This window comes from Bos indicus, chromosome 7, assembly GCF_029378745.1.
Source record: "Bos indicus isolate NIAB-ARS_2022 breed Sahiwal x Tharparkar chromosome 7, NIAB-ARS_B.indTharparkar_mat_pri_1.0, whole genome shotgun sequence".
In the NCBI taxonomy this organism is placed as follows: Eukaryota; Metazoa; Chordata; class Mammalia; order Artiodactyla; family Bovidae; genus Bos; species Bos indicus.
Window position 1 is genome coordinate 18,133,733 of NC_091766.1, and position 12,493 is coordinate 18,146,225.

The 12,493-nt window shown below is 47.9% G+C and overlaps 1 protein-coding gene across 5 annotated transcripts in view; it reads left to right on the plus strand.

The window, feature by feature from the left end:
- Positions 1-12,493, plus strand: part of RFX2 (regulatory factor X2) — a 92,901-nt gene that overhangs the window by 52,428 nt on the left and 27,980 nt on the right. For 4 of the 5 annotated variants that reach the window (XM_070793000.1, XM_070793002.1, XM_070793001.1 and 1 more), the window contains 2 exons: positions 1,608-1,687; positions 5,092-5,353. In XM_070793000.1, the coding sequence (XP_070649101.1) occupies positions 1,608-1,687; positions 5,092-5,353 (342 nt within the window). The remainder of the gene's footprint in view (positions 1-1,607; positions 1,688-5,091; positions 5,354-12,493) is intronic. The other variant, XM_070793005.1, reaches the window with a different exon arrangement.

Consider the following 12,493-nt stretch of genomic DNA (forward strand, 5'->3'; position numbering starts at 1 on the left):
GTTTTGCAGGCCAGACAGTCCCAGGCACAACCATGCAACTCTCGTGGAAGGGATGGTGTGGCCATGTGCCAATAAAACTATTTGTAAGATCAGGCGGGCCAGATTTGACCTAAGGACCCAAGTTTGCCGACTCCTGCTCTATGTGAGATGCTGAGTTCAAATTCATTCAGGCTCCCATGCAACAGGACCTAGGAGCATAGTGTGGAGATGGCGAGACCCCAGAGGACACGCTTCTCCCTTCAAGGGGCTCTGTTCAGATTAGCAGGGTGTTTAGAGAGGTTTGGCCTTTCCCTGGTGGCTCAAAGGGTAAAGCATCTGCCTACAATGCAGGAGACCTGGGTTCGATCCCTGGGTTAGGAAGATCCCCTGGAGAAGGAAATGGCAACCCACTCCAGTACTCTTGCCTGGAAAATCCCATGGACAGAGAAGCCTGGTAGACTACAGTCCATGGGATCGCAAAGAGTCGGACACGACTGAGCGACTTCACTCCTTAGAGAGATTTGCCTGATGCTGTGTGATTTGGGGTTTCCTGCAGGAGGAGCGAAGGCTCTGGGGGTGCCCAGCAAGGACCCTGCATCTTTGCCTCAGCTCCTCAAGGGAGGGGCGCGACCATGGCTCCATGATTCCAGAAGCTTCCCCTGTTCCGTGGGGCTGGCCTTGTGTCCACCATTTCTCTCTCCGCTGACCTCTGCATCATACCCACCCCCTACAGACGAGAGGGGTTATGTGTGTGCACATGTCCCTGGGTTGTGTCCTCAGAGGTGGGAGTCGATCCAATCCTGCCGCTGCATAAAGGTCTACAGAGAGGCCATGATGAGACCTGCCCCTGATTTCCTCATCCCCAGTGAGCTTGAATCAAGCATCCACTAAGCCTCCCTCCATAGCAGAGTCCTGAAGTTCCCCACACAGAGCTCTGGGCTCCATCAGAGCGCCTGCATCCCCCAGGGGCCATCAGCTGAGGCTGTGGACTGACAGAGGAGGGAGGGGTCTTCCCATCACCCCTCCTCCCCCCGGAGCCCCCAACCCCTACTCCAGGCCCAGCACTCCTACTGATTCTGCTCAGACCTTCACAGTCTCTCCCAGAGGGGTTCCCAAGGCCCCTCCCCCCACCCAGCTGCTGGGGACAGCCACTAGGGCACCAAAGAGGGTGGCGTGGGGGTGATAGAGCACGTGAGCCACTTGAGCCCCTGCCCTGCCGGGGGGTGGGATAATGGAGGGTGGGATAATGGGGAGCGGGATCAGACGCTCCAAGGTCCCAGTTCTGTCCACATCTCTGGTGTCCACCATCAAGCAAGACCGGCCCCTCTGCCCAGTGGTCAGTAGACCCCAGGCACCATCACCACCACCACCTCCCGCCCTGTTCTGGATCTCGGCTTCCAGCGGGGCTCCTCTCCGCATGGAATAGGGGCCCCAACCTGCTGCGTCATCCCTGTCTGGGTTAATCTGGAATACGTGGCCTCGACGTGACCATCTCTCCTAGGTTTTAGGTGTGCCAGCCGGGGTAGGACAAGTGTAACGTGGCACTACGTGTTCACAAAAGGCAATAGGAGATATTTCCACCTGGATGATCTGGACCGTGTAACGCCAGGTGTCTGCTGTTGTTTCAGGTCCAGCCGGCGCAGCACGTGTACCCCGCCCAGCTGCAGTACGTGGAGGGCGGGGACGCCGTCTTCACCAACGGAGCCTTGTACGTGGGTGCCTTCTCCCCTCCCCAGGAAGGGGTTCACAGACAACCAACCTGGCCACCATGCCTACTGTGCTCCCCTGGCGATGGGTTTGCCCACAATCTTCTCCCTTCACCTCCTGGTGGGGTGACTCAGCTATTACACCCCCATCAGGACATCTCAGCCCAGTGGAGATATCAGAAATCATAGGCCTTTGTAGTTTTACTTCAAGGAAAGGCAGTTTTAAAAAACAGAAACTCCAATCCACCCTTGAAGTCTGGAGAGCCCACCTTTGAAACCCAGAAACCATTTCCATCTCTGCTTTTTCATTCTGGCTTCTGTTCAGTTCAGTTCAGTTCAGTTCATTTCAGTCGCTCAGTTGTGTCCGACTCCTTGCGACCCCATGGATTATAGCACGCCAGGCCTCCCTGTCCATCACCAACTCCCGGAGTTCACTGAGACTCACGTCCATCGAGTCAGTGATGCCATCCAGCCATCTCATCCTCTGTCATCCCCTTCTCCTCCTGCCCCCAATCCCTCCCAGCATCAGAGTCTTTTCCAATGAGTCAACTCTTTGCATGAGGTGGCCAAAGTACTGGAGGTTTCAGCTTTAGCATCACATTCCTTCCAAAGAAATCCCAGGGCTGATCTCCTTCAGAATGAACTGGTTGGATCTCCTTGCAGTCCAAGGGACTCTCAAGAGTCTTCTCCAACACCACAGTTCAAAAGCATCAATTCTTCGGCACTCAGCTTTCTTCACAGTCCAACTCTCACAACCATACATGACCATTGGAAAAACCATAGCCTTGACTAGACGGACCTTTGTTGGCAAAGTAATGTCTCTGCTTTTGAATATGCTATCTAGGTTGGTCATAACTTTCCTTCCAAGAAGTAAGCGTCTTTTAATTTCATGGCTGCAGTCACCATCTGCAGTGATTTTGGAGCCCCAAAAAATAAAGTCTGACACTGTTTCCACTGTTTCCCCATCTATTTCCCATGAAATGATGGGACCAGATGCCATGATCTTCGTTTTCTGAATGTTGAGTTTTAAGCCAACTTTTTCACTCTCCTCTTTCACTTTCATCAAGAGGCTTTTCAGTTCCTCTTCACTTTCTGCCATAAGGGTGGTGTCATCTGCATATCTGAGGTTATTGATATTTCTCCCAGAAATCTTGATTCCAGCTTGTGCTTCTTCCAGCCCAGCATTTCTCATGATGTACTCTGCATATAAGTTAAATAAGCAGGGTGACAATATACAGCCTTGATATTCAGCCAGTATTCCTTTTACTATTTGGAACCAGTCTGTTGTTCCATGTCCAGTTCTAACTGTTGCTTCCTGACCGGCATACAAATTTCTCAAGAGGCAGGTCAGGTGGTCTGGTATTCCCATCTCTTGAAGAATTTTCCACAGTTTATTGTGATCCACACAGTCAAAGGCTTTGGCATAGTCAATAAAGCAGAAATGGATGTTTTTCTGGAATTCTCTTGCTTTTTCGATGATCCAGAGGATGTTGGCAATTTGATCTCTGGTTCCTCTGCCTTTTCTAAAACCAGCTTGAACAACTGGAAGTTCACGGTTTACGTATTGCTGAAGCCTGGCTTGGAGAATTTTGAGCATTATTTTTCTAGGGTGTGAGATGAGTGCAATTGTGCGGTAGTTTGAGCATTCGTTGGCATTGTCTTTCTTTGGGATTGGAATAAAAACTGACCTTTTCCAGTCCTGTGGCCACTGCTGAGTTTTCCAAATTTGCTGGCATATTGAATGCAGCACTTTCACAGTATCATCTTCCAGGATTTGAAATAGCTCAACTGGAATTCCATCACGTCCACTAGCTTTGTTCATAGTGATGCTTTCTAAGGCCCACTTGACTTCACATTCCAGGATGTCTGGCTCTAGGTCAGTGATCACACCATCATGATTATCTGGGTCTTGAAGATCTTTTTTGTACAGTTCTTCTGTGTATTCTTGCCACCTCTACTTAATATCTTCTGCTTCTGTTAGGTCCCTACCATTTCTGTCCTTTATTGAGCCCATCTTTGCATGAAATGTTCCCTTGGTATCTCTGATTTTCTTCAAGAGATCTCTAGTCTTTCCCATTCTGTTGTTTTCCTCTATTTCTTTGCCTCGATCACTGAGGAAGGCTTTCTTATCTCTTCTTGCTATTCTTTGGATCTCTGCATTCAGATGCTTATATCTTTCCTTTTCTCCTTTGCTTTTCGCTTCTCTTTTTTTCACAGCTATTTGTAAGGCCTCCCCAGACAGCCATTTTGCTTTTTTGCATTTCTTTTCCATGGGGATGGTCTCTGTTAGCCTCTGGCTTATCTTGATGTTTTGAGAACTTGATCTGGCCTCTGTTAGCCTCTGGCTTATCTTGATGTTTTGAGAACTTCATCTTCTACTTGTCAAGGACGTCCAGGGCTCTCTGCTTTTGAACTCTGTGATGCTTGGGGCAGAGTGAGCAGAAGCTCACTGCTAGGCATGCATCCTTGTGCCTGCTTCTGACTCTGGTTTCACGACTCCCCAGTGGGGTCCTGGGAGGGCGTGGAGGCCTGGCTGTGGTTAGAGATGTGACTCCTGGTATCCTGAGTGTCTGCAGCTCAGTGCTGACCCAGAGGAGGATGGGTGAACCCTGGGGCCCCAGCAGACTCTGGGGGCACTCTGGTGGTAGTGGCCTGGTTTGACTGCACTGTGGTCAGAGATGATGTCCCCCAGAGATCGGAGGGACCTCCCTACCCCCCCAGAGGGGCCTTCCCTCAGTCACCCCTGAGGAAAAAACCCTACTGACCTCCTTTCACTGCAGCAGGCTGGACATCAATGGACATGGTGAATGATTTGATCCAGATGTTAAAGGAACATCAGACGAATTCTTGGAATCCTTTAGATATTCTTTTTATAAAGCAATTACATTTAAAAAAACAACTGACTTTCTGGGTTGAAAGAACTAGATTCTCAGGAAGCTGCAAAATGAGCCCAGAGTCCCTTGTACCATTCCCCCAGGCTCCCATCTGGCTCCCTGTCGCCAGTGGTGACAGCATCTGTGACGGCAGGACACTGACATCGGGTGTATTCAGCTTCACAGCCCTTGCACGCACTTGTGCCCATGAGCCTCTGTGTGTATGTGTGGGTGTGTGTGTGGGTGGGTGTGGGTGTGGGTGGGTGTGGGTGTGGGTGTGGGTGGATCGGTGGGTGACTTTACATCATCTTACCCCGGGGTAGCCCTCCCATAACCAGGGTCGGGTGCAGTCCCGCCCCATGCCCCCAGGAGGCCCCCGCGTGCAGTTCGCACCTGCGGTTTGTAAGGATTCCCCGTGCTTTCTGAGACCCTGGCTGTGAACTTGGCTGTGTTGACAGTCCGTGCCTGACTTAGCCACGCACTCGGTGCCCTGGGCCCCGGCATTGACACGACGCCTTTTCTCTCTCCACCAGGCGGACGGCCTACGCCTACAACCCCGAGCCTCAGATGTACGCCCCCAGCAGCGCCGCCTCCTACTTTGAGGCCCCAGGCGGCGCCCAGGTGACCGTGGCAGGCTCCTCCCCGCCCGCAGTCCCCTCCCACAGCATGGTGGGCATCACCATGGACGTCGGGGGCAGCCCCATCGTCTCCAGCGCAGGAGCCTACCTTATCCACGGGGGGATGGACGGCACCAGGCACACCCTGGCCCACACGTCCCGCTCGTCGCCGGCTACGGTATGTACATCCCGGGCTCTGGAGGGGGCAGGTTAAACCCCCAACAGCAGCAGGATGGTGAGTAGAAGGCAGCTGGGACCACGGGCGTTGGGCCCCACCAGCCTAAGACAGGTGCCCCCTCTGTGAACCTGGAGTCCTCGGTAAAGACAGAGAGTGGATAGCCAGGCAGCTGCTGGGAGTGCTGTTGCGTGCTGGCGGACGCTACTGCTGCTGGTGTTCCACCATGACCACGGTCATCATCGTCAGCCTCTAAGAGGTGGAGATCGGCACTTCCCTGCGGAACTGGGCTGAACCAAAGCAGAGCTATATGGGCACCCCTTGCCTCTGCCCCAAACCGTGGCTCATCTGCTTTGGAAATATATCTGCTTTGAAAACCCTATGTCCCATACTTACTCTAATTTTTAAAATTAGCACAGAATAGAGTGAACCGCTTGGGTGCATAGAGAGACAAGTTCTGATGCACACACAGACTCGGGTGCCTGTCCCTACCTCAGAATACAGCACGGTGGCGTTGCCCCCAGAACTCCCTGGGTATTTCTTGGTAGTGACACCCTCCTCTCACCCACGAGCCCTATCACGCGTGGGTCTGTCCTCCGTCACCGCAGTTTGTTTTGGTCGGGGGGGATCACCCCCAAGATCCCCTGTGTGGCCAGCTTCTTTCCCCCAGTGTGGATCCTGGAGATCCCATCCAGTTGTCGTGTGAGTCACTGGCTCCTTCCTGTTCCTCAGTCGTCTTCCTTTACCCAAAAGTTCATTCATCCTTTCACCAGCCGAGGGCCGCCTGGGTTTTTCCAGTTTTTCATGATATTGAATAAAACAGCTAGAAGTACGCACATGTGTAGACACATGTTTTGCTTTCTCTGGGGTTAATCAATGCCTACAAGTGGGATTGCTTGCTCCTATGGTAAGTACATGTTTAACTTTATCCAAAACCACCCATGTTTTCCTGCGCAGTGTGAGTTCCTCCCCCAGCCAAGTGTGAGCTCCTCTCGTCCACCTTGTCGCCAGCCTCCTCCGTTCTCAGGTGTCGTCAGCATCTTTGGTTTTAGCCATTTTCATCAGTGTTGTAATTTGCATTTTCGTAATCGCTAGTGATGGTGAGAACCCATTCATGGGCTTTGCCTCTCATATATATATATTCTCTGGGGATGTGTCAGTTGAAGTTTATTGTTATTATTTTAACTGTGTTGTCTGTGTTCTTACTGTTAATTTTAAGAATTGTTTGTATATTCTGGATTCAAGTCCCCTGCCAGATTTGTGATATGCAAATATTCTTTACCAGTCTTTAAAGTGTTTTCTATTCTCTTACAAGTTCTATATAAATTTTAGATCAGTTTATCTATATTTACAAAAAATTCCTAGTGAGATTTTGATTAAATAGCCTTAAAGCTCTATATCAGTTTGGAGAGAATTGACATCTTTAAGTATCTTTTGGGTTTGGAGCTATTGTAAGTGGTATTGATTTTTAATTTCCAACTCTTCATTGCTAATGTATGAAAATATAGTTGATTTCTGGCTCTTGACTTTGCCTCCTGAGACTTTACCAAACTCACTTTTTAGTTCTCAGAGTTTTTTGTGGTCTGCGAATAGAAACAGTTTTATTTCCCCCTTTCCAATCTGGATGACTTTTATTTCTTTTTCTTGCCTTACTGCACTGGCTAGAACATCCTGTGCATGCTAATTCACTTCAGTCATGTCTGACTCTTTGCGATCCTATGGGCTGTAGCCCACCAGGCTCCTCTGTCCATGGGATTCTCCAGGCAAGAATACTGGAGTGGGTTGCCGTGCCCTCCTCCGGGGATCTTCCCGACCCAGGTATTGAACCCATGTCTCTTATGTCTCCTGCATTGGCAGGTGGGTTCTTTACCACTATCGCCATCTGGGAAGCCCAGGACATCTTGTACGATGTTACATATGAGTAGTGAGAGTGGATATCCCTCAGGGAAAAGCTTCAGTCTTTCATCCCTAAGTGATGTTACCTGTAGGGTTTTCACAATGCTCTTTTTCAGATTGAGGAAGTTTCCTTCTATTCCCAGTTTTCTGAGAGTCTTTATCATAATTGGATGTTGAGTTTTGTCAAATGCTTTCTCGTGAGTTTTGTCAAATGCTTTCTTTTCATCGATACGATCATGTGCTTTTTCTTCTATAGACTATTGAAATGATGGGTCAATTAAAAAATACCTTCCTGTTTTTGTGGAGGCCTAATTTTCAATAGAAGGGGATGCTCTAACCTCATCCCTGTTCTCTCGATCCTGATGTGTTTCAGGGTCACAGCGATATCAGAGGCCCCCCAAGTCTTTCTGGCCTCTCCTTTCTATGTCCAGAGTGTGGGCGCCGCCTGCCCTGCCATCCTGGGGCACCACCAGCCTGTGCCTCCCCACCTGCTCCCTAGAGACAGGCTGTGGGCACCGCCCACCCCGCCATCCCGGGGCACCAGCAACCTGTGCCTCCCCACCTGCCCCCTGCAGGGCCCTCAGCACACCCTCAGGGGACTGGCTGGCAGACCTGAGCATGGAGCTGCTGTCAGTCGGGAGTGTTCCTCACAGACACGATGCCTCCACATCAGCAAACTGCATCGACTCATACTAGTGAATAAACTAAGGTCACAGGTCACAGACCAACTGCAATCATAGTCATGATGTTCTCTGTGGTCCACACCACCTCACCACAAACAAAGGCAGCTCAGACCCTGGGCTGCCCAGTCACTGTGGTCTGATATCTGGGGTTCAAGTTTTTTAACTGATTGGAAATCCACCTACCCTGCTCTTCCAGGACCGATTTTATTTTCTTGAGCTCCAAAATCACTGCGGGCAATGACTATAGCCATGAAATTAAAAGATTCTTGCTCCTTTGAAGGAAAACTGTGACAAACCTAGACAGTGTATTAAAAAGCATTACTTTGCCAACAAAGGTCAGTCTAGTCAAAGCTACAGTTTTCCCAGTAGTCATGTATGGCTGTGAGAGTTGGACCATAAAGAAAGCTGAGCACTGAAGAATTGATGCTTTTGAATTGTGGTGCCAGAGAAGACTCTCGAGAGTCCCTTGCTGCAAGGAGATCAAACCAGTCAATCCTAAAGGAAATCAACCCTGAATATTCATTGGAAGGACTGATGCTGAAGCTGAGGCTCCAATCCTTTGGCCACGTGGTTCAAAGAGTCAGCTCATTGGAAAAGACCCTGATTGAGAGCAGGAGAAAGATTTTTCTTCAGGGAAAGATTGAGGGCAGGAGGGGAAAGGGGCAGCAGAGGATGAAATGGTTGGATGACATCATCAACTCAATGGACATGAGTTCGAGCAAACTCGGAGAGACAGTGAAGGACAGAGAAGCCTGGCAGGCTGCAGTCCCTGGGGTCACAAAAAGAGCTGGACACAACTTAGCGACTGAACAACAACAATATGTAGAATCTAAAATATGTTACAAATGAATTTATTTACAAAACAGATTCACAGACACAGAAAACAAAGTTATGGTTACCAAAGGGGAAAGTGGGTAGGGGAGGGATAAATTAGGAGTCTGGGATTCAGTTCAGTTCAGTTCAGTCGCTCAGTCGTGTCTGACTCTTTGTGACCTCATGAATCACAGCACGCCAGGCCTCCCTGTCCATCACCAACTCCCGGAGTTCACTCAGACTCACGTCCATCGAGTCAGTGATGCCATCCAGCCATCTCATCCTCTGTCGTCCCCTCTCAGCATCAGAATCTTTTCCAATGAGTCAACTCTTCGCATGAAGTGGCCAAAGTACTAGAGTTTCAGCTTTAGCATCATTCCTTCCAAAGATTAGCAGATATAAACTACTATACACAAAATAGATAAACAACAATGTCCTACTGTACAGCACAGGCAACTATATTCAATATCCTTTAATAAACCCGAATGGAAAAGAATATGAAAAAGAATATATATATTTTAGTTGCGGTATCTGGGGCCTTGGGATGACAGATTCAAGCTCTGCAGTGTGCAGGCTACAGCAGACGTCTCTGAGACGTGCCACTAGAAATCGAGGAGTTTCTTGTCTGAGTCATCAGAGACTCAGCTCCTGCTTTCAGGACCCCAGCAAACATCCTGGCTCTGACCACCTGCACTCGTGGGTATAGAGGAGCCAAATCTCACATCCTCTGTCCAGCTCTCCGAGAAGACCGTCACATGGTCACTGCAAGTAGATATGTCTGTAAGGGACTAGCTTCCGTCTACGCTCAGTAAGACTGATGGAGAGCCTGTCCATGCCTCCTTGTGTCTGGCCTGGCTTCCCACGCGGGCCTCTCCATTCTCATGGCACACTTCCTGGTGGCCCACGGGGCTGGTGCACCATCCACGTGGCCTCACAGCTCACAATGGATCATCAGCTGCAAAACAGCTCTTATCTGTAGCCTGTGTTTTCAGGGAAGATCAGGATATCTTGACGGCAAGCTCACATGCCTACTGGGCTTTTGCTAGAGGCTACCTTGCCCCCTGGACAGACCTTTGTCCAAATACCACAGGAAACATTTTGCCAGCAAAAGCACATCCATTTTTTCTCTAAAATATTCGTCATCAGACTTCCCTGGCAGTCCAGCAGTTAAGACTCAGTGCTTCCACTGCAAGTGAAGTGGGTTCAATCCCTGGTCAAGGAACTAAGATTGTGCAACCAACCAAAACAATACATGAATGAATAAATAAGTAATTCATCATCACTTTTTATCTGTTTAGGAGACTTTTTTAGAGAAATTTTAGGTTTATAGAAAAATTGAGCCTCAGTTCAGTTCAGTCGCTCAGTCGTATCCAACTCTTTGTGACCCCATGGAATGCAGCAGCCCAGGCTTCCCTGTCCATCACCAACTCCTAGACCCTACTCAAACTCACGTCCATTGTGTTGGTGATACCATCCAACCGTCTTATCTTCTGTCGTCCCCTTCTCTTCCCGCCTTCAATCTTTCCAAGTATCAAGGTCTTTTCCAATGAGTCGGTTCTTAGCATCAGGTGGCCAAAGTATGAGAGTTTCAGCTTCAGCATCAGTCTTTCCAAAGAATATTCAGGACTGATTTCCTTTAGGATGAATTGGTTGGATCTCCTTGCTGTCCAAGGGACTCTCAAGAGTCTTCTCCAACACCATGGTTCAAAAGCATCAATTCTTTGGTGCTCAGCTTTCTTTACAGTCCAACTCTCACGTCCATACATAACTACTGGAAAAACTATAGCTTTGACTAGATGGACCTTTGTTGGCAAAGTAATGTCTCTGCTTTTTAACATGCTATCTAGGTTGGTCATAGCTTGTCTTCCAAGGAGCAAGCATCTTAATTTCATGGCTGCAGTCACCATCTTCAGTGATTTTAGAGCCCCCCCAAAATAAAATCTCTCACTGTTTCAATCGTTTCTGCATCTATTTGCTATGAAGTGATGGGACCAGAGGCCATGATCTTAGTTTTCTTAATGTTGAGTTTTAAGCCAACTTTTTCATTCTCTTCTTTCACTTTCATCAAGAGGCTCTTTAGTTCCTCTTCACTTTCTGCCATAAGGCTAGTGTCATCTGCGTATCTGAGGTTATTGATATTTCTCCCAGCAATCTCGATTCTGGCTTGTGCTTCATCCAGCCCAGCATTTCTCATGATGTACTCTGCATATAAGTTAAATAAGCAGGGTGACAATATACAGCCTTGACGTACTCCTTTCCCAATTTGGAACCAGTCTGTTGTTCCATGTCCAGTTCTAACTGTTGCTTCTTAACCTGCAACAGGAGGCAGGTCAGATGGTCTGGTATTCCCATCTCTTTAAGAATTTTACACAGTTCGTTGTGATCCATACAGTCAAAGGCTTTGGCGTAATCAACAAAGCAAAAGTAGATGTTTTTCTGGAACTCTCTTGCTTTTTCAATGATCCAGCAGATGTTGACAATTTGATCTCTGGTTCCTCTACCTTTTCTAAATCCAGCTTGAATATCTTGAAGTTCAGGGTTCACGTACTGTTGAAGCCTGGCTTGGAGAATTTTGAGCATTACTTTGCTAGCAAAATGGTTGTCTGAGGAAGCCTTACAAATAGCTGTGAAAAGAAGAGAAGCTAAAGGCAACGGAGAAAAGGAAAGATATACCCATTTGGGTGCAGATTTCCAGAGAATAGCAAGGAAAGATAAGAAAGCCTTCCTCAGTGATCAATGCAAAGAAACAGAGGAAAACAACAGAATGGGAAAGACTAGAGATCTCTTCAAGAAAATCAGAGATACTAAGGGAACATTTCGTGCAAAGATGAGCATCATAAAGAACAGAAATGGTATGGACCTAACAGAAACAGAAGATATTAAGAGGTGGCAAGAATACACAGAAGAACTACACAAAAAAGATCTTCATGACCCAGATAACCACGATGGTGTGGTCACTCACCTAGAGCCAGACATCCTGGAATGAGAATCAAGTGGGCCTTAAGAAGCAGCACTATGAACAAAGCTAGTGGAGGTGATGGAATTCCAGCTAAGCTATTTCAAATCCTTAAAAAAGATGCTGTGAAAGTGCTGCACTCAATATGCCAGCAAATCTGGAAAACTCAGCTGTGACCACAGGACTAGAAAAGGTCAGTTTTCATTCCAATCCCAAAGAAAGGCAATGCCAAAGAATGTTCAAACTACCGCAGAATTGCACTCATCTCACACACTAGCAAAGTAATGCTCAAAATTGAACCTAAACCAGAGAATTCCCATAATTCCCCACCCCATGGACCCAAGAGTTCTCCTTATTATTAACATCTTACCTAAGCTTGGTGCATTTGTTACAGCCACTGAGCCAATAGTGACACCTTATTGTTATTAACTAAAGCCCCTGGCTGATGTTAGGGCTCCTTCTTTGTGTTGTATGTTCCATGGGTTTTGACAAACATCTAACGATGTCATCACTTTTGAATTTGGTTTTGCACATTTCTTTGCAAAGCGGGTAGCAGTGTCCCTTTGAAAGATCTACCTGAAATTTTTGTCTCTGTTCTGCTTTAAGTGACAAAATTAAAGAGTGCTACTGGAAACTGGAACTTATTCTAAAAAGTCTCAGTTAATTTTCCAGAGAAGTCATCATCCTGTTTAGAGTGACACAAACCCATTCATCATGTCAAGGTATACATGGGTCACCACTCAATAAAAGCCTCTTTTTAATTTCCTTCATCTTTTCCTTGTGTTCTTGTTTTCT